Source organism: Bombina bombina, chromosome 2 (assembly GCF_027579735.1).
Source record: "Bombina bombina isolate aBomBom1 chromosome 2, aBomBom1.pri, whole genome shotgun sequence".
Classification (NCBI taxonomy): Eukaryota; Metazoa; Chordata; class Amphibia; order Anura; family Bombinatoridae; genus Bombina; species Bombina bombina.
Window position 1 is genome coordinate 229803696 of NC_069500.1, and position 22998 is coordinate 229826693.

At 40.1% G+C, this 22998-nt stretch overlaps 1 protein-coding gene across 1 annotated transcript in view; it reads left to right on the forward strand.

Annotated features, from left to right (window-relative positions):
* ADGRV1 (adhesion G protein-coupled receptor V1) overlaps nucleotides 1-22998 on the forward strand; it is a 1190013-nt gene that overhangs the window by 210661 nt on the left and 956354 nt on the right. Inside the window, 3 exon segments of the mRNA XM_053699719.1 lie at nucleotides 4905-5085; nucleotides 5575-5771; nucleotides 6179-6308. Coding sequence (XP_053555694.1) covers nucleotides 4905-5085; nucleotides 5575-5771; nucleotides 6179-6308 — 508 coding nt within the window.

Here is a 22998-nt window from a genome sequence, read left to right on the forward strand (position 1 = left end):
GGGGTCTGCTGAAGACTTAGAAGTATGGATTAACAATCTTAATAGTTTTGAGTCTCCAATACGCTTTAAATTTGAGTATAGCGTAGTCTCAATTCCTTTTCTTTCTTAAGATATGGTGAGTCCACGACTTGAATAATTACTGTTGGGAATATCACTCCTGGGCAGCAGGAGGAGGCAAAGAGCACCACAGTTAAACTGCTAAGTTTCACTCCCTTACCCACAACCCCCGGTTATTCTCTTTGCCTTCGGTGCATGGAGGAGGTGAAGTTTAGGTGTCTGAAGAAAAATTTTGATTTCATCTACAAACAAGTTTTGGGGTATAGCCGTATTCCATGTCATTCCTTGCAGTCGGGTAGTGGTGGCTTTAAAGCAGTTAGGAAATTGTAAAGAGGTACTTAATGTGTTTTCCTAACAATTGCTGCCCTAGTTTAGAAAGCCAGAGTTGGCTACTCTGTTCTTTCTTTTTCAAAGGTCTCTGTGAGGAACTGTGTCCTCTCATACGTTGTAACTGTCTACATGCCGGACAGCGGAGCAGATAAGTGCTTTTTCTTCCAGTTGGGGAGACCATGCACTTAACAAATTAAAAGACACTGCTTTTTTATTAGGACATAGATAATCCTGTTGTATGTGTTACACTGGGGCATGAAGCAGGCACTGTAGCATGTGTGAGACTAACATTTAAATTCTTTTAAAAAGAAAGGGTAAAATGTTTTTATTAGGCTTTATTTTCTGACACATATTTACTTGATAAAACAATACAAATTTTAACTGAAAGCAAGGCTGAATTTTCTATTTCAGCAGCTTATTCATTCCGCCTTTGCTTTAAAATAAAACAATGCAACATTTTAAACTGTCAGGTTTGAAAAACCGGTTATTTTTGGTACTCAGTGTACCAGGAAGTTATTTTTAGTGCCTCTCTGTGTCGCAGCAGTAATTTGAGCTCCGCAGTTGCGGTCACATGACCGGCTTTACTTCATAACGTTTCTGAGGAAAAAGTTGTTTTTCTCCATTTCTGGGTGATCCGGTCTTAATTGGTAGCGGTAAGGCACCTCAGTAATTAAGGTGTGGGGTTGCCTGAGGGGTATTTTAGCAGTTTATTTGATGTTTATTAAATGTTTTTTCTTAACTTTTTTAACATAATTTTAGCTGGGGATCGATCCTAATTTAGGATAAAATTTAAAGTGTATTTTTTCCTTGATTTATTTTAATTGAATATTAAAATCTTTGAAACTTATCCATAGAAGTTTATTTACTGTTTCACAACATGCCTGATATGGAGCAAGAGCCTGCTCTCATGAATTCATGCTTATTATGTTTATATGCACAAATTGCAGCTTCTATGCAATTTTGTTCTTCATGTGTCAAGAAAACCTTGCAAAATAAAGGTAACATTTTTGAGCCTAATGTCTCTCAGGATGATGCTGTTAAAATAATACCTCAGCTTTTTCCTGCTATGACCCAAGCCTCAATGGCGTGACATGCAGTGCCCTGCGGTTCCTCTATAACTCCTCTTCAGCGGTATCTGCTGGCCAGGAGTGATATTCCCAACAGTAATTACTCAAGCTGTGGACTTACCATATCCAGAAAAAAATACATTTATTAGGTAAGCATAAATTTTGTTTTTTTGGAACTCAACATTTTAAAAGTTAAAAAGGATGATGGATATGTGTTTGGTACCTCGCTGTACTCAAAACCAACCAACAGAAATACTTTACTAATGGCCAGCAGTTTTCATCCAGAACATCAGAAGAGGGGTGTGATCTCCTCTCAACTCACGAGGGTGGCATGGAATAATACTCTGGACAGCACCAGGGCCAGACAAGAGGTGGCTATGAAAGAAAAATTAAAGATGAGGGGCTACAGATGGAAGAATAATGAAGAAGCATCTGTGAAGCTCACAACACAGACTCAAACCATGTTGCTTAACCCTTTCAGTGCTAACGACGGCTCTGAGCCGTCACAGAGTTTCCCACTCAAGTGCTAACAATGGCTCAGAGCCGTCAGCACCCTCCCACCTTGAGGGAGATCTGGGGGCTCCCACCCACTCTTACCCCAGCGATTGGGCCTGTATAGTGACAGGTATCGCCGGGACTTCACATTATGCAGGGTGACGTCACGCGCAATGACGTGATGACGTCACCGCGCAATGACGTGATGACGTCACCGCGCAACTTTATTTAAAAACCACAATGTTAAGTATAGGAAATGCTGCTTAGAAGCCTGTATTTCAGGCATCTAAGCAGCTACAGACCAGCAAGACCCACCATTGGAGAGGTTATCGTCTAACCTATCAAACAGTGTAAGTTTTGGGGATCTGAAAAAATAGAAAAAAAAGTAAAAAAAAAATATTTTAAAAAAACTAAATAATAAAAAAAAAAACCTCTAAACAGCTTAGCACCCAGGTGGGAAAGTGCTTAGCACACAAAGGTTTTTTTTTTAACAGAGATAACCTGAAGGAAAGCTCAAAGGATGTTCTGAACTTTATTACCACATACACCCCCCCTACACAGGATGCTGGAAAATTCTATTAAAAGCAACTGGGATATTGCTCGGATGGACAAGCCATTGCCATTCACACATATGGAAGCACCACAAATGGTTTACAGAAGAGCTCCAAATCTGAAGGACCTGTTGGTCCATAATGATCCAATAAGGTGCTACCAGAAGACAACTTGGTTGGATGGAAGAAGAAAATTGGGCTGCTATAAATGCAGCGACTGTATAACATGCAACAGCATGATCACGGGCCCTATATTCCACCATCCCTTCAATGGTAGACAATACAAAATCAGACACAGATTGACATGTGCAAGTGACTATGTTGTTTATATCTTGTCCTGTTCATGTTTCCTGGTGTACTTGGGTAAGGCTACAACTTCCTTCCGAGAGCGAATGGCAAATCATCGCTGCACCATTAGGGAGGCCATTGAAAAGGGCACTTCGGACCAACCTGTGGCACATCACTTTCTACAGGCTGGACATGCAGCAGCTAGGCTATGCACAATGCTAATAGATTTTATACCTCCATTAAAAAGAGGAGGTGATAGGCATAAGAAGCTGCTCCAAACTGAAACCTAATGGATTTACTGATTGGATACTGTAGCCCCAAAAGGACCCAATGCAATGCAAGACATCAGTCTATTTTTATGAATTAGCTGAGGGAGCACGGATGAGATATCTACATAGTGGGCCAATGAAAATCTTATGATCCAATGATATGCTGTTCTGAGTCTGTGACACTGATATAAGTCTTTACCATACTCCTTGAGATATGGAATGGCCAGTAAACTTTAGTACCTGTATCTTCAAAAGCAGTTTTTTTTAAATCACTTGTTAGGATTTAGTTGGTTTGTGTAATGATAGACTGTTTCTTTAAATTGAAGAATCAGCTGTTTGCTGCATGCGATCGGACAAACCGTGTGCCGTGTATGCTGAATATTGAGAGCGGTGACGTTATCGTAACGTGATCGACCGTGATTGGATAGTCTAATTTGCCATGCAGTTCTGTTGACATTCAGCATAGTACGTGAGATGTGTGCGGTTGGCCGGATTGGATACAGCAAACAGGAATCATTTTAGAATTGGGTATAAATAGGGGTGTGGTGGATGTGTTTAGTTTACAGTAATTTTTAGGATAGTGACCCATTCAAAAAGGTGTCAGATGAACACTGAAACATTTGGGATATGGAATTTTAACATTTTTCAATAAAGCTGATTTTTATTTATTGAAAAAAAAACGGTGAGTACTGCATTGTTTCCTTGACTTTGAATACTATATATAGGTATAGATATATATTTTACAAAAAATGCATATATATATATATATATATATAGAACATTTTCTTTGATGTTAAGAAAACTACATTCGGGTTAGCACAGTTGGTCTAACGTGGTGTAGGTTTAGCACACGAGCGATAAGTGTTAGTTTTTTTTCAGTTTACACACTTCCTTGAGGTCTATGGGGAGAAGAAAGTTAATGCTATCTTGATATCGGAAGAAAAAAATATTAATTTAAAAAATACACACAAATTAGGTACCGGCAGATACCTGGTAGTGCCAAAGATAGTTGCCAATAGGGTAAGGTGGTAGAGTTAGAGAGCCTTTTGGGAGCGATCATGGAGGGGGGATCACTACACTGTAGAAAAATAATAATAAAAAACTGCATACAGGCAGACTGTTTTCCAGTACCTAAGATAGTAGGGATGAGTGTGGATGGGGGAAGTAAGAGAGCTGTTTGGGAGTGGATCATGGAGGTGGGAGGTGTCAGGTAGGAGGGTAATACCTACACTAATATAGTATTTTCCTTACCAGCTAATTAATTAACCCATTCACTGTCAGGGATTTAAGAACTGGGGTGCGCAGCTGCAATTAGCAACCTTCAATTTACCAAAAACCAATGGCAAAGTCATGCATGTCTGCTATTTACATATAAAGGGGATCCCAGAGAAGCTTTTACAATCATTTGTATCATGACTGCACAAGCAGTATGTAAATAATTTCAGTGAGAAACCCAACATTTGTGAAAACGTTGACTTTTGGCAGGAATATGATGGGAAAAAAATATATAAATATATATATATATATATATATATATATACTGTATATCGTTTTGATAGGAAAATAAAAAACAAAAAACAATACTCTATTTTTGCTTATATGGAGTAATAGCAAAAAAATTCGAAAAATTCTCTAGTATTTTTGTCAAGTTTTTCTCTGAAATTTCCAGTAATAAATGGGTTAACTACTAGAAATGGTAAATTCTGCAGAAATAAAGACCATGATAGACCTAAGAGAAAATATACTGTTACAAATATCATATCATGTATTTGCATGTAACCTATCTTGTATGATTAGTTTGTAGATAAAAAAAGTCCTAATTTATATTGTATATATTTTTGTAATAGGTCTTAAATCTGAATGTTGTTGATGATGAGATCCCTGAGCTTGCAGAACACTTCCGTGTTACTTTGGTATCTGTTGTATCTGAAGACGGAAAGATTGGATCTACTCCAACCAGCGGAGCAAGCATAGACCCAGAAAAAAAAGATGAAGTTATTACTATCAATGCTAGTGACCACCCTTATGGTAATTATAGTGATGCCAAAACATTATTCTATCCCTAAATGATTAATTCACTGATGATTTGCTAGGTAAAAAGGTAATGCGTGGCCTATCTAGTTTGCTTTATGTGAGCTCTGGTATAGTCTTTACTATAGAATAGTTTTATTTAGCATTTTAGCATCCTATTCATTTTAACTCTTAACATACAAGATTGGAGGCTGTGTCTTGTTTGGTTTGATGTTTGATATCTTAAAAAAGTTCTTAATTGCATTAGGGTTCTATAGGTGTTATACATTCCTGGTACACAATAGTACACATTACTGCAAGGTTGTGTTTTTTGAAAAAAGCAACATTTTCAGATTGGAACAGAAAATATAACAGTTGAATATTTTATCTAAAAACCCCCACCAGAAATTTGGTAGAATGGAATTTGGCTAATCGTTTAAAATGAATAGAATATTTTCCATGAATATTTTTTTTATTGTTAAAAAAAATGTTTGTTTCATATTATAGGATTATTGCAGTTTTCTGTGACTCCACCAAAACCTGGGGATAAAATTGTTCCTGCTGAGTCTATTCCAACTATAACAGTAAAAGAAGAAATAGGATCGGTAAAACTTATAGTGGTCCGTGCTCAAGGACTTCTTGGGCATGTTGCAGTTGAGTACAGGACTGAAGGAATAACAGCATTCAGTCCTCAGGATTATGAGGTAACTACTTTGACTATGCAACTAGGTTAAAGGGCCACTAAACCCCAAATTTTTCTTTCATGATTCAGATAGAGAATACAATTTTAAACAACATTCCAATTTACTTCTATTATCTAATTTGCTGCAATCTTTAGATATCCTTTGTTAAAGAAATAGCAATGCACATTGGTGAGCCAATCGCATGAGGCATCTATGTGCAGCCACCAATCAGAAGCTACTGAGTCTATCTAGATATGCTTTTCAGGAAAGAATATCAAGAGAATGAAGCAAATTAGATAATAGAAGTAAATTAGAAAAATGTTTAAAATGGTATTCTCTATCTGAATCATGAAAGAAAAAAAATTGGGTTTAATGTCCCTTTAATGTGTTTCAATATAAATATATTAAAGTTTAATGTTTTTTATTAGGAATCCTCAGGCGTTCTAGAATTTTCACCAGGAGAACGACACAAATATATTTCTGTTAACATAACTGATAACTCTTTGCCTGAACTGGCCAAATCTTTTAAAGTTGAGCTGCTAAACTCAAATGCTGGAGGTAAGTCCAAGGAAGTATTTCATATATTCTTCATATTTATAAAAGAAAAATGGCAAATATCACGATTCCCTTTTTCAAGGCTTTTGGCTCAGCAGACATGATATACGCAGCCATTGGGGTAAAAGCATTCAATTTATATTACAAGAGAGAGTATTACATGTGATTGCCCCATTCACATGTAAGCAATTTAAAGACACACTACACTCACTTTTGCTCTGTCATGAATGCAAAAGAACAACAATTAAATATGTTGAATTCTTTCTGAATAAAAATGTTTGAGTAAAAGTTATTTATATTTAAATAGTAAGTGCCAAGACTGCATTTTGCATTTCTCATTGGCTCATAGGGACAAATTTATGTTGGTTAAAGAGACAATCCTAATGAGAGATTTATTCAAAACATCAATTTAAAAAAATCAATACATTTTAAAATGCATTTTTTAGTGAAAAAATGGTGTCCTTTTAACCTGACTATATTTCATGAGCTAAAAGGCCCATAGAAATGTATTAATAATAACTAACTGAAATAGCCGCAAATAATTTAGGAGTAGATTACGAGTGGTGTGTGCAAGTGATTTGGGGTATTTCTCGGCTTTTTGCATGCGTATTACAAGTTAAAAGTAAACACATTCGATTGAATGCAGTTGGATTTAACGTGCATTCATTTAGCGCAAATTCAGAGCTCGCATAAACGGTAATGGAAGAAAAAAAGTTGCATAAAACACAACATAAATACATGCAAAAGTACAGTTAAACTCATATAAACACTGTCTAATAAAAAATAGTTAATGGGGCACTCAAGTCAAAATAAACTTTTATGATTCAGATAGAGCATGCAGTTTTAAAACACTTTCCAGTTTACTTCCATTATCAAAATTTTTATATACACATTTTCTGGGGAACAAAATACTACTGAGCATGTGCACAAGCTCACAAGGTATACGTTTACTAGTCTGTGATTGGCTGATGTCTGTCAGGATACAAGGGACTGGAAAATGGGAGAAAAAATAAATTTGTCAGAAAAAAAATCTACTGCTTATTTGAAATTCAGAGTAGGTATTAAACCAATGTCTTTTTATTATGTACGTGTTAATTATGCATTGAGTGGTCCTTTAAAAAAAAAAAAAAAAAGTTGTAAGGGCTCAAAGATAGATGGTATATATTGATAAAATAAAGGGCTGCAAAGCGCTTTACCATATATATGCATACATACACATGTCTAAATCTATGTACGTATGTGTGTGTATATACGTATATATATATATATATATATATATATATATATATATATACTGTATATATGTGTGTACAGATGTATTTAATGTATTTTTATGTCTATATATGTATTTACCTACATGAATACACATATAAATACATATTAAAATTAGGGGGCGTGAGAGAGTAGGTAATATTGCTAATTTGCTTTGAATGGTGCCACCCTTATAGTAAATATAAAATATATAGTCAAGATAGAAAAAATACCAGGGTATATGAGATTACCCTAGAACAGCAAGGGAATAAAAGGCACACATAAAAGACTTTCAAAAATTTATTAATAATAAGTTCCCAAAAACACATTTAAGTATATAGCGATATCTTATCTGTCAATTTCAGTCACCACTACAGACAGCAAAATCTAAAACATTTAAAGTGCACTGAGACCTAATTCTTTCCCTATACTATAGATCACAAAAAGACATTATAAACAGTAAGGGGTTAACCAAGAAACTTATGTTTATAGCGAATTTTACAAAAATCTAATGTTTATAGGACATTTATGATAAGTAGGCAAAATACATGTGATACGTATGGCTGCAATCCAAACAGAGGTGAACTATATTTTGTATCAAAAAGCGCTTTTTTTACTCTTTGTATGTACCAGGGAATCTCCTCTTAAGGCAAATAAATGTGCCGCAATTAGTATTGCTGGATAAAGAGTCTCTAGCAAGTGTAGCAATTCAGTTGGAAAACACAGCATATACGGCATATACTTAGCTTAAGTCCTCCGGTTTTTGTTTTTTCCACTTGTCTTCAGCTTGCAAGCACCTGTGATGATTACTTGGCGTGTGACGTCAGCAATAGTGGGAGTGGTATAGCGTCACCAGGGACTGTGAGTGGCTGTAGACAGGAGGATCCAGTTGAATCGAATTTGCATCGTATATTCACCTATCGTATAGGCACAACTTCCATTGCACTCCAATAGCACACTCCTCAAACCACTTACTCCACTGTCGGAGTCACACCAGAAGAATTCGTAGCTCACTTGAAATGTACAGCTGCATGTATAGAGCCAAAATGTCTCTGAAGAAACATGAGATTCAGGGAAAAGGTCTAGACAGGTGCACTAGAAATCCTGGCCCACGGTACATTCAGCAGGTACCTGGGTTCTCATAAAACACATAGTGCCAACGCACGTTTCTCCCCCACCTCCAGTATGTGTTACAGGGGATCATCAGGGCATGTGGAGTCCTCAGTGGACATCTTCTTTTATGCAGATACCTAATTGCTTACAGGTGTTTTTTCCCAAGTATCCTTGCAACACCTTAAAGCTGTATCACTTTTAACCCTGTATACAAAGAAGCCTCTCAAAACTCAAAATTGTGTTAGAAAGAAATAACTAAATAAATTTTGGTTCAACCTAATTCCTGGTTACCCCCAATACTTTCAAATACACAATAGAAGAGAGATAGATAGAAATTACCCTCTATCCTTGCGCACACTTCAAACAGATGTTTATTATATTAAAAAAATGAAAATTTACAAAAAGTGGACAAATTCAAGCTTATCGTTTAAACCTTTTGGGAATCTAGTTCCCAGTCTGTAGATCCATTTGGCCTCTTTTTGCAGGAGGACCCTATCATTATTGCCACCACGTCCATTTGTGATGCCTTTATCTATTATGATAAACTTCAATGAATCTACATTTTTATTATGTACATTACAAAAATGCCTAGCAACATTAGTTTCTCTGGAGTGAAGAATATCGTCCCTGTGCTCCTGTACTCGGTCCTTTACCAATCTTTTCGTTTTTCCAACGTAAAACACCGGACAGGAGCACCGCAGAAGATATATCACCCCTTCCGATTTGCAGTTAAAAAAGAATCTTATGTCAAAAATCTTTCCATCCTGGACAGAGAATTGTTTAGTGCTATCCATGTGGGCACAGTATACACAGTGCCCACATGGAAAGCTACCCTTAATACCTCTGTCCTTTCTCAGCCAATCAGAGGCCGAGGGGCCCCTTGAAAATTGGCTCTTCACCAGTTTGTCCTTTAAACTCTGTGCTTTTCTAGCTGTCAGCAATGGGGTATCCCCCATCACACTGTTCACTTTTTCATCAAGGGATAAGATGTGCCAATTTTTCTTGAAAACTGACCTTAGACTTTCCCATTGATTATTAAAATTAGAGATAAATCTAATTTTGCTATTTTCATTTTTAGAATTATTACGATACAGTAAGTCATCCCTAGACATATTTCTGGCTTTCCAGAGAGATTTCTTGAGGCACTTATTGGAATAACCTCTTTTTAGGAATCTCTCTTTCATTAAGGCTGCATGAATGTCAAACTTGGAAAGAGAGGAGCAGTTTCTCCTCAGACGGAGGAATTGGCCATACGGAATCCCTTTTTTAAGGTGGTTCGGATGGCTACTACCTGCATGTAATATATTGTTAGTTGCGTTCTTTTTCCTGTAGTTTTCCGTCACTATTCTTACTCCCTCTTTTTTCAAAGTCACATCTAGAAAGTTGAGTTCTACTGTATTGGTTTCTGACGTCAGGATGATGTTCTTGTCGTTGTGGTTAAGGGCAGCAACGAATTCATTAAATTCTTCTGCCGTCCCATCCCACAAGACAAGAACATCATCCACATATCTAATCCATAGTAGCACTTTGTCCTCAAAGATCCTTGAATAGTACTCAAAGATCTCTGATTCCCAAAGGCCCAGATGTAGACATGCATATGTGGGGGCACACACTGCCCCCATCGCTGTCCCGCACAGTTGGCGAAAGATCTGTCCGTCAAATGAAAAAATATTGTTTTTCAAGACAAACTCTAACAGGGAATAGACAAATTCAGTGTGTTCAGCATATGTAGGTCCTCTAGTTTCTAAGAACCTCCTTATTGCGACTAAGCCTATTTTATGTGGTATGGAGGAGTAAAGACCTTCTACATCAAGAGATGCCAGAATGGTCTTTTCATTTACTACTACTCCATCCAACTTTCTCAAAAGGTCGGCTGTATCTTTAACATATGATGTTAAGGTTAGCAAAAAGGGTCGTAGATATTTATCAACATACTCCCCAATTTTTTCCGTGGCACTCCCTATTCCCGAGACTATAGGCCTTCCCGGGGGGCACTGCATATTTTTATGTAGCTTTGGCAATACATAAAAAACAGGCATAACTGGGTGCTCAGGATATAGGAATTTGAACTCATTTTGGGTAATTACCCCTTTGCTTCTTGCATCGTTCAAAAGTTTAAAAAGAGAATTTTGGATATGAACCAAAGGGTTGCCACCAATTTTCTCATATTGCTTTTTGTTATTCAGCTGCCGTTTAACTTCATTCACATATAAATGCTCATCAAGTAAAACCAAATTACCGCCCTTATCGGCAGGCTTCATCACCAAACCTTTGGCCATACTTAATTCTTTTAGTGCTATTCTTTCCCTTGGTTTTAGGTTGTCAAAAGTTTGTTGGCTCGATATATCTTCTATATCTCTCTCCATTTGTTTTACAAATAAATTAACCGCTGGAACCAGGGAAAGTGAAGGCATATATGTTGATTTAGGTTTAAAGGCATACTTTCTATCCACCAAAGATTCTCTCTGTGTGTCATCATCAAAAACAGCTTGGTTTTCAGCAAGAAGTAACTCTAAATCATTAAGGGCCACTTGATCAGTTGCATCTAACATGTAGTTGTTATCTGATTTAGATATCATAATGACAGACAGGACAATCTTTCTTGCAAAAAGATGTAGGTCTTTTATGACCTCAAATTTGTCAATTGGTGTATTGGGGCAAAAGGACATACCTTTTTTAAGGAGTTCGATATGAGCTAGGTTTAGAGGAAAAGAGGAAAGGTTTACTATCTGTAATTCCTCATCCATTGGGGTTCTTAAAAGCCCCTGCGTAATCCCCTCCCTCTGTACCTCCCCCTGCTCTGTGGAGCCTGATCCCCTCTCCCTCTCTTTTCTCTGGTAGGATATCTCTTCTCCTTCCCTTGCCCCCCATAAGGGTCTCTTCCTTTTTCCCCTTCTGTTTTTCCTCCTCCTTCTGTTTGTGTATTTACTGGGGAGTTTTTTGAGGGTCCTGATTCTGAGTCTGACATATCAGTCCCGGAGTCATAAGTCCCTTTCTGAGATTTATATGTGTAAACCCTACCATTTTTATAATCATCCTGATCTCTCCTTAGTTTCCTACATTTTCTTGATTTAATATCAGTTTTCAACTTAGAGATATTCGAGCTTGTTTCTCCATTCAATTTCTCAAATTTAGGGTCACATTCGAAAGAGTTAACCTTGATCATTGCTGTTTCTGCTTCCCCCTTTACTTTCTCTAACCTTTTATTATTTCTTTTGATCATCATTTCCATTAGATCAAGGGAGGTTGAGGAGAGTTTCTCATTCCATTCTTCTATGAAAGAGTCTCCCTCCTCATCCTCCCTTGTATTGGCACCTGGATCAAGTGACAATCTTAATCCCCTAGGGATTATTTTCTTTTCAATATAATTTGCCAGACTAGCATTTTCTGCCTTAATTTTCAATTGTCTACTCAAAAGGTATCTATATTTTCTGAAAGCACTGAAAATTGTTACCACTTCTTCATCATTCTCATCATTCCCCCCACTAATATCATTAGCCAGAGAATCTTTAAGTTCTGCCTCCCATAAATCATCTGAGAGAGTGTACGCCATGGTTGTGGTAGCTGAACAAAGACAGACAAAATAATGGGAAAATATAGGAGTTTTAAAACTAAGAACTCCTTAAGCAATCTACTCCAATCTCACCAGAAAAGGACAATTGAATCCTCAAATTATTATCCTCAAAAAAAGAAGAGATATCCTACCAGAGAAAAGAGAGGGAGAGGGGATCAGGCTCCACAGAGCAGGGGGAGGTACAGAGGGAGGGGATTACGCAGGGGCTTTTAAGAACCCCAATGGATGAGGAATTACAGATAGTAAACCTTTCCTCTTTTCCTCTAAACCTAGCTCATATCGAACTCCTTAAAAAAGGTATGTCCTTTTGCCCCAATACACCAATTGACAAATTTGAGGTCATAAAAGACCTACATCTTTTTGCAAGAAAGATTGTCCTGTCTGTCATTATGAAATCTAAATCAGATAACAACTACATGTTAGATGCAACTGATCAAGTGGCCCTTAATGATTTAGAGTTACTTCTTGCTGAAAACCAAGCTGTTTTTGATGATGACACACAGAGAGAATCTTTGGTGGATAGAAAGTATGCCTTTAAACCTAAATCAACATATATGCCTTCACTTTCCCTGGTTCCAGCGGTTAATTTACTTGTAAAACAAATGGAGAGAGATATAGAAGATATATCGAGCCAACAAACTTTTGACAACCTAAAACCAAGGGAAAGAATAGCACTAAAAGAATTAAGTATGGCCAAAGGTTTGGTGATGAAGCCTGCCGATAAGGGCGGTAATTTGGTTTTACTTGATGAGCATTTATATGTGAATGAAGTTAAACGGCAGCTGAATAACAAAAAGCAATATGAGAAAATTGGTGGCAACCCTTTGGTTCAAATCCAAAATTCTCTTTTTAAACTTTTGAACGATGCAAGAAGCAAAGGGGTAATTACCCAAAATGAGTTCAAATTCCTATATCCTGAGCACCCAGTTATGCCTGTTTTTTATGTATTGCCAAAGCTACATAAAAATATGCAGTGCCCCCCGGGAAGGCCTATAGTCTCGGGAATAGGGAGTGCCACGGAAAAAATTGGGGAGTATGTTGATAAATATCTACGACCCTTTTTGCTAACCTTAACATCATATGTTAAAGATACAGCCGACCTTTTGAGAAAGTTGGATGGAGTAGTAGTAAATGAAAAGACCATTCTGGCATCTCTTGATGTAGAAGGTCTTTACTCCTCCATACCACATAAAATAGGCTTAGTCGCAATAAGGAGGTTCTTAGAAACTAGAGGACCTACATATGCTGAACACACTGAATTTGTCTATTCCCTGTTAGAGTTTGTCTTGAAAAACAATATTTTTTCATTTGACGGACAGATCTTTCGCCAACTGTGCGGGACAGCGATGGGGGCAGTGTGTGCCCCCACATATGCATGTCTACATCTGGGCCTTTGGGAATCAGAGATCTTTGAGTACTATTCAAGGATCTTTGAGGACAAAGTGCTACTATGGATTAGATATGTGGATGATGTTCTTGTCTTGTGGGATGGGACGGCAGAAGAATTTAATGAATTCGTTGCTGCCCTTAACCACAACGACAAGAACATCATCCTGACGTCAGAAACCAATACAGTAGAACTCAACTTTCTAGATGTGACTTTGAAAAAAGAGGGAGTAAGAATAGTGACGGAAAACTACAGGAAAAAGAACGCAACTAACAATATATTACATGCAGGTAGTAGCCATCCGAACCACCTTAAAAAAGGGATTCCGTATGGCCAATTCCTCCGTCTGAGGAGAAACTGCTCCTCTCTTTCCAAGTTTGACATTCATGCAGCCTTAATGAAAGAGAGATTCCTAAAAAGAGGTTATTCCAATAAGTGCCTCAAGAAATCTCTCTGGAAAGCCAGAAATATGTCTAGGGATGACTTACTGTATCGTAATAATTCTAAAAATGAAAATAGCAAAATTAGATTTATCTCTAATTTTAATAATCAATGGGAAAGTCTAAGGTCAGTTTTCAAGAAAAATTGGCACATCTTATCCCTTGATGAAAAAGTGAACAGTGTGATGGGGGATACCCCATTGCTGACAGCTAGAAAAGCACAGAGTTTAAAGGACAAACTGGTGAAGAGCCAATTTTCAAGGGGCCCCTCGGCCTCTGATTGGCTGAGAAAGGACAGAGGTATTAAGGGTAGCTTTCCATGTGGGCACTGTGTATACTGTGCCCACATGGATAGCACTAAACAATTCTCTGTCCAGGATGGAAAGATTTTTGACATAAGATTCTTTTTTAACTGCAAATCGGAAGGGGTGATATATCTTCTGCGGTGCTCCTGTCCGGTGTTTTACGTTGGAAAAACGAAAAGATTGGTAAAGGACCGAGTACAGGAGCACAGGGACGATATTCTTCACTCCAGAGAAACTAATGTTGCTAGGCATTTTTGTAATGTACATAATAAAAATGTAGATTCATTGAAGTTTATCATAATAGATAAAGGCATCACAAATGGACGTGGTGGCAATAATGATAGGGTCCTCCTGCAAAAAGAGGCCAAATGGATCTACAGACTGGGAACTAGATTCCCAAAAGGTTTAAACGATAAGCTTGAATTTGTCCACTTTTTGTAAATTTTCATTTTTTTAATATAATAAACATCTGTTTGAAGTGTGCGCAAGGATAGAGGGTAATTTCTATCTATCTCTCTTCTATTGTGTATTTGAAAGTATTGGGGGTAACCAGGAATTAGGTTGAACCAAAATTTATTTAGTTATTTCTTTCTAACACAATTTTGAGTTTTGAGAGGCTTCTTTGTATACAGGGTTAAAAGTGATACAGCTTTAAGGTGTTGCAAGGATACTTGGGAAAAAACACCTGTAAGCAATTAGGTATCTGCATAAAAGAAGATGTCCACTGAGGACTCCACATGCCCTGATGATCCCCTGTAACACATACTGGAGGTGGGGGAGAAACGTGCGTTGGCACTATGTGTTTTATGAGAACCCAGGTACCTGCTGAATGTACCGTGGGCCAGGATTTCTAGTGCACCTGTCTAGACCTTTTCCCTGAATCTCATGTTTCTTCAGAGACATTTTGGCTCTATACATGCAGCTGTACATTTTAAGTGAGCTACGAATTCTTCTGGTGTGACTCCGACAGTGGAGTAAGTGGTTTGAGGAGTGTGCTATTGGAGTGCAATGGAAGTTGTGCCTATACGATAGGTGAATATACGATGCAAATTCGATTCAACTGGATCCTCCTGTCTACAGCCACTCACAGTCCCTGGTGACGCTATACCACTCCCACTATTGCTGACGTCACACGCCAAGTAATCATCACAGGTGCTTGCAAGCTGAAGACAAGTGGAAAAAACAAAAACCGGAGGACTTAAGCTAAGTATATGCCGTATATGCTGTGTTTTCCAACTGAATTGCTACACTTGCTAGAGACTCTTTATCCAGCAATACTAATTGCGGCACATTTATTTGCCTTAAGAGGAGATTCCCTGGTACATACAAAGAGTAAAAAAAGCGCTTTTTGATACAAAATATAGTTCACCTCTGTTTGGATTGCAGCCATACGTATCACATGTATTTTGCCTACTTATCATAAATGTCCTATAAACATTAGATTTTTGTAAAATTCGCTATAAACATAAGTTTCTTGGTTAACCCCTTACTGTTTATAATGTCTTTTTGTGATCTATAGTATAGGGAAAGAATTAGGTCTCAGTGCACTTTAAATGTTTTAGATTTTGCTGTCTGTAGTGGTGACTGAAATTGACAGATAAGATATCGCTATATACTTAAATGTGTTTTTGGGAACTTATTATTAATAAATTTTTGAAAGTCTTTTATGTGTGCCTTTTATTCCCTTGCTGTTCTAGGGTAATCTCATATACCCTGGTATTTTTTCTATCTTGACTATATATTTTATATATAAATACATATGTACACAAACACATATTTTTGCAGTCAAATACCTGAAAACATAAAAAAAAAACATAAATTATGCTTACCTGATAATTTCATTTCCATCTGTGGGAGGAGAGTCCACTGCTTCATTCATTACTTGTGGGAATTAAGAACCTGGTCACCAGGAGGAAGCACAGACACCCCAGCCAAAGTCTTAAATACCTCCCCCAGTCATTCTGCCAAGGTAACAAGGAACAGTAGGAGAAATATCAGGGTATAAATGGTGCCAGAAGAATACAATTCAATTTAGGTCCGCCCACCGGAGAAACGGGTGGGGACAGTGGACTCTCCTCCCACAGATGGAATCTGCTTCATTCATTACTTGTGGGAACAAATACCCAAGCTCTAGAGGACACTGAATGAAAAAAATGGGAAGGCAAAAAGAGGCGGACCCTAAACTGAGGGCACCACAGCCTGCAAAACCTTTCTCCCAAAAGCTGTTTCAGCCAAAGCAAAAACGTCAAATTTATAACATTTTCAAAAGTATGTAAGGAAGACCAAGTGGCCGCCTTACAAATCAGCTCCATAGAAGCCTCATTCTTAAAGATCGAAGAAGAGGCCACAGCTATAGTCGAGTGAGCCGTAATCCTCTGAGGAGGCTTGTGTCCCGCTGTCTCATATGCCAGACAGATCATACTCCTCAACCAAAAAGAAAGAGAAGTGGCATAGGCCCTTTGCACCCTGCTCTTCCCTGAGTACACAAGGAATAAGGACGAAGTCTGTCTGAACTCCTTCATAGCCTGAAGATAAAACTTCAAAGCCCGAACCACATCCAGATTATGAAGTAACCTCTCCTTCGAAGAAGAAGGGTTAGGACACAAAGAAGGAACTACTATTTCTTGATTAATGTTATGACTCAACACTACCTTGGGAAGGAATCCCAATTCAGTGCGAAGAACAGCCTTATCAGCATGAAAAACCAAGTAGGGCGGTTCACATTGCAAGGCCGCCAACTCAGAGACTCTGTGTGCCGATGCAATAGCCAGTAATAACAGGACTTTCCATGAAAAAACCTTAATGTCAAGAGCATGCATAGGCTCAAACGGAGCCCTCTGCAAAACCTAAGAACCAAGTTTAAGCTCCAAGGAGGAGCCAGATTCCTGAAGACAGGCCTGATCCTAACCAGCGCCTGAACAAAGGACTGAATGTCAGGAAGCTCCGCAAGCTTTAAATGCAACAGTACAGATAAAGCCAAGATCTGTCCCCTTAGGGAACTGGCGGTAAGGCCTTTATATAGACCGTCCTGGAGAAAAGCCAGAATCCTGGATACCCAGACCTTATGCCAGGGATATCTTCGTTCCTCACACCAAGAAAAGTAGGTCCTCCACACCTTATGATAGATGCGACGAGTGAACAGCTTCCTGGCCTGAACGAGAGTGTTAATCACTTTTTCCAAAAATCCTCTCTTGGCTAAGACTAGTCGTTCAATCTCCACACAGTCAGCCTCAGACAACCAAGATTTTGATGTAGAAAAGGACCTTGAACCAGCAGATTCTTGTGACAAGGTAACCTCCACAGCGGAGATGACGACATCCCCACCAAATCTTCAAACCACATCCTCCTCGGCACGACAGAGCAATCAGAATAGCCGAAGCTTGCTCTTGCTTGTTGCAGGCCACTACACGAGGTAGAAGAGGCAACGGTGGAAATACGTAAATTAGGTTGAAGTCCCAGTGTACCGCAAAGGCATCTATCAGTTCCGCCTGGGGATCCCTGGATCGCGACCCATATCTGGGTAGCTTGCAATTGATTCTGGATGCCATGAGGTCTATCTCCAGTGTTCCCCATCTTTTGCTGCAGATTTCCACAAACATCTCGGGATGGAGAGACTATTCCCCAGGATGAAACGTCTGTCTGCTCAGAAAATCTGCTTCCCAGTTGTCCACACCCAGAATGTGGATCGCTGAGAGCAAACAATTGTGAATCTCTGTCAATTTCAGAATCTGAGATACTTCCCTCATGGCTAGGGAGCTTCTCGTCCCCCCCTGGTGGTTTATGTAGGCCACTGAGGTAATGTTGTCCGAATGGAATCTGATGAATTGAGACAACCCCAGAAGGGGCCAAGCCCTCAGAGCATTGAATATCGCTCAAAGTTCCAATATGTTTATGGGTAGACTCGACTCTTCTCGAGTTCATCTGCCCTGTGCCTTTCTGGCACCACAAACAGCTCCCCATCCTGATAGACTTGCATCCATGGTCACAATCTCCCAGGATGGTCTCAAAAAGGATGTCCCCTGTGACAACTGCCCTGGTCGGGTCCACCAAGACAGGGACTCCCTCACTGGTCTGCCCAGAGATATCTGTTGGGACAGATCTAAATGATCACCGTTCCATTGTCTGAACATGCACAGCTGAAGAGGTCTGAGATGGAACCTGGTGAATGGAATAACATTCATGCTGTATACCCTAATCCCGATCACCTCCATGCACCTGGCCACAGATGTTCTGGAGGATGTCTGAAGAGCTAGACAGTTGGATGCAAGCTTACAACGTCTCTGATCTGTCAAAAATAACTTCATGACCGAAGAATCTATTATCGTACCCAGGAATTCCACCCTGTTGCTGCGGACCAATGAACTCTTTCCTTCGTTTATCTTCCACCCGTGGGACCGAAGGAGAAGAGCTATTGAATGATCCTCCGCAAGACTGTAAGACGGAGCCTGGACCAGGATATCTTCAAAATAAGGTGCCACTGCAATCCCTCTGGCTTTCGCTATTGCAAGAAGAGTTCCCAGAACCTTTGTAAAGTCTCTTAGGGCGGTCACCAGACCAAATGGAAGGGCCACAAACTGGAAGTGCTGGTCTTGGAAAGCGACTCTTAGAAACCTGAAGTGATCCTTGTGGATTGAAACGTGAAGGTAAGCATCCTTCAGGTCTATAGTCGTCATGAATTGCCCCTCTTGAACCAAAATTGACCTGATCGTCTTCATCTTGAACGATGGAACTGACAAAAACCAGAATTGGACGAAACATGCCCTCCTTCTTTGGAACCACGAAAGGGTTTGAATAATACCCCGGACCGCTTTCTGCCAGAGGGACTGGGAGGATTACCCCGAGAGAAGAAAGATCCCTTACACACCCCAGGAAGACGTCTCTCTTTTCTGGTCTTGAAGATATGTTTCACAGGAGGAACCTCTGGGCGAATATGACTTGAAACCTATCCTTTCCATGGGCTATGAACTCCAGAACCCAAGGGTCTATAACGTCTCTTCTCCAGGCCTCCGCAAAAAGAGATAGTCTGCCCCCTATCTGATCTGAGGATGGGTTGGGGGCCACCCATTCATGTTGACTTTGACTTGGCAGGCTTGGACTTGTTCTAAGAGTTAGCTGGCTTCCAAGATCCCTTGGATTGCTCATACTTTGCAGCAGACTGCTGGCGCTGATACTTGTCCTCAGGAAAGGGACAAAAAGTAGACCCCTTAGGTTTAGCCTTCTTATTCTGAGGCAAGAAGGCCCCCTTGCCGCCCGTGACAGTAGATATGATAGAATCCAGGCCCGGACCAAACAAAACTTGCCCTCCTTCTTTGGAACCACGAAAGGGTTTGAATAATACCCCGGACCGCTTTCTGCCAGAGGGACTGGGAGGATTACCCCGAGAGAAGAAAGATCCCTTACACACCCCAGGAAGACGTCTCTCTTTTCTGGTCTTGAAGATATGTTTCACAGGAGGAACCTCTGGGCGAATATGACTTGAAACCTATCCTTTCCATGGGCTATGAACTCCAGAACCCAAGGGTCTATAACGTCTCTTCTCCAGGCCTCCGCAAAAAGAGATAGTCTGCCCCCTATCTGATCTGAGGATGGGTTGGGGGCCACCCATTCATGTTGACTTTGACTTGGCAGGCTTGGACTTGTTCTAAGAGTTAGCTGGCTTCCAAGATCCCTTGGATTGCTCATACTTTGCAGCAGACTGCTGGCGCTGATACTTGTCCTCAGGAAAGGGACAAAAAGTAGACCCCTTAGGTTTATGCTTCTTATTCTGAGGCAAGAAGGCCCCCTTGCCGCCCGTGACAGTAGATATGATAGAATCCAGGCCCGGACCAAACAAAACTTTCCCCTTGAATGGGAGGGAAAGCAAGCAAGACTTAGAAGTCATGTCAGCAGACCACGACTTTAGCCACAGAGCCCTGCGGGCTAAAATTGAAAAACCTGATGTCTTAGCATTCAGGCGAATAATCTGCGTGTTAGCATCACAAATGAACGAATGCGATACCCTTAAGGCCTTGATTCGAATTTCATCGAGGAGAGTCTCCACCTCGACCATGGCTGATAGAGCGTCACAGCAATAGGTAGCCGCACCAGCCACCGCAGCGACCGCCTCCGCCGGTTGGAAAATGAACCCCGTGAGTTGGAACATCTTCGGCAACATGGACTCCATCTTTTTGTCCATGGGTTCCCTGAAAAAGGAGCTATCCTCTAGCGGAATAGTGGTTTTTCTTAATGAGTGTGGAAATAGCACCATCTACCTTAGGGATGGTTCCCCACAGTTCAAGCTGTGCTTCCGGAATGGGGGAAAGCTTCTTAAAAGAAGAAGAGGGGGAAAAGGACGAACCAAGTTTCTCCTATTCATTCTTAATAATGTTAGCCATCTTGACTGGAACCGGGAAGTCCTGGGGCACTACCCTGTCCTTGTAAACCCTATCCAGTTTAGGGATCGAAGGTTCCTCCGGTAGCTTCGGTTCCAGAACCTCCAACGTAGCAAGCACCTCTTTCAGCAAATGCTCCATCTTAAATTTAAAATCTGGTTCCTCCGGAGGCCTAGAAGTAGCCGATTCCGACCCAGAAGCGACATCCTCCGATAACTCAGAGTTGTCCTCCTCAGCGGATAATCGGCTGAGACATCCAGCAGTGTCGAAGACCCCTGAAACAGATAGCAGTGCCGTACCTTCTCCTTGCACTAAGTAGGGCAAGACATCGCATTAATGGCCGCAGAAACCGCCATCTGTAACTGATCGGCGAAGTCTGGAGGCCAATGGGCCCCTCCCGCAGGAGGATTTGTAATGCCCTGGGGAACTGCTTGTGTTAAAGGAGATGATTGTAGGAAACGCACCTTGTGGGGCAGAGAGCCCTCAGAGGTGGATGGCTTAGTCGTACTAAATACTTTATTATTTTTGGATACAGCAATATTGTCAAAGCATGTCAAAGGAGTTGCGTAGGTGGTTCGACTGAAACCTCCTCACAATATACACAGTTAATAGGTTTATATCAAAGTCCTCCATAGCATTACAGACTTAATCAAAAAATTAAAAGGACACCTTTATATCCCAATGGCCGGGGCACTCACCACCTCCTATGACCCGGACTACAAGAAACAGAGGCCACACCTGGTCACATGGAACGCCATGCAGGACCGCACCTGCAGTTGAGAGTGAGACGCGCCAAAAAAAAGCCTGCCTCATCTCTCGCTAATGTACTGACTGTTCCACACTGACAGAGCCTCATCTCCCACAAATAAAGCAGAAACACAATAAACAATATAATGGAAAACATTGTTTTGACTATAAGATTAGTCACTTTCTATTTCACAAACCACTTGTTTATCCTCAGGACACTGTACACGACTTTACCATAGTGTTACCTCCTTATACACGTCTTGTGATATTGTATTAAGCTTCCTAAGCACGTATTATTGTATTTTATTGATTACCATTGATATGCCTAAGTTAAACAGCTCTTTTACATTTAAAAATTACTAAATCCCCCTAACAGTAAACCCCCTAAAATCAAAATAAAAACACTAAAAAACCTAAAAGACATTGCATTAATGGCCGCAGAAACCACCATCTGTAACTGAACGGCAAAGTCTGGAGGCCAATGGGCCCCTCCCGCAGGAGGATTTGTAATGCCCTGGAGAACTGCTTGTGTTAAAGGAGATGATTATAGGTAACGCACCTTGTGGGGCAGAGAGCCCTCAGAGGTGGACGGCTCAGTCGTACTAAATACTTTATTCTTTTTGGATACAGCAATATTGTCAAAGCATGTCAAAGGAGTTGCGTGGGTGGTTCGACTGAAACCTCCTCACAATATACACAGTTAATAGGTTTAGATAAAGAGGGAGTATTTTCTAATATATCAGAGTCCTCCATAGCATTACAGACTTAATCAAAAAATTAAATGGCACCTTTATATCCCAATGGCCGGGGCACTCACCACCTCCTATGACCCGGACTACAAGAAACAGCTTTCATCTCTTCTGAACACAGGTCGAGAAAGAGGAAGTTACAGAGGCCACACCTAGTCACATGGAGCGCCATGCAGGACCGCACCTGCAGTTGAGAGGGAGACGCGCCAAAAAAAAGCCTGCCTCATCTATCGCTAATGAACTGACTGTTCCACACTGACAGAGCCTCATCTCCCACAAATAAAGCAGAAATACAATAAACAATATAATGGAAAACGTATTATTGTATTTTATTGATTACCATTGATATGCCTAAGTTAAACAGCTCTTTTACATTTAAAAAATACTAAATCCCCCTAACAGTAAACCCCTTAAAATAAAAAAAAATAACACTAAAAAAACCTAAACTACCCATTGCCCCTAAAGGGGCATTTGTATGGGCATTGCCCTTAAAAGGGCAATCAGCTCTTTTCCAGCCCATTGAATCCCTAAACTTAAAAATAAAATAAAAAATCCTAACACTAAGCCCCAAATAAGTACTCACCGTTCCTGAAGTCCGGCGGAGAAGGTCTTCTTCCAGGCGGCTCCATCATCTTCTATCTTCATCTGGAGTGAAGGCGGCATGGAGCGGAGGTGTGGAGCAGGCTTTTTCCGATGTGTGGAGCCTCAGCATCGGTCCTCAACAGCGGCGGTCCTCGGCGGCGGTGGTCCTCAGCG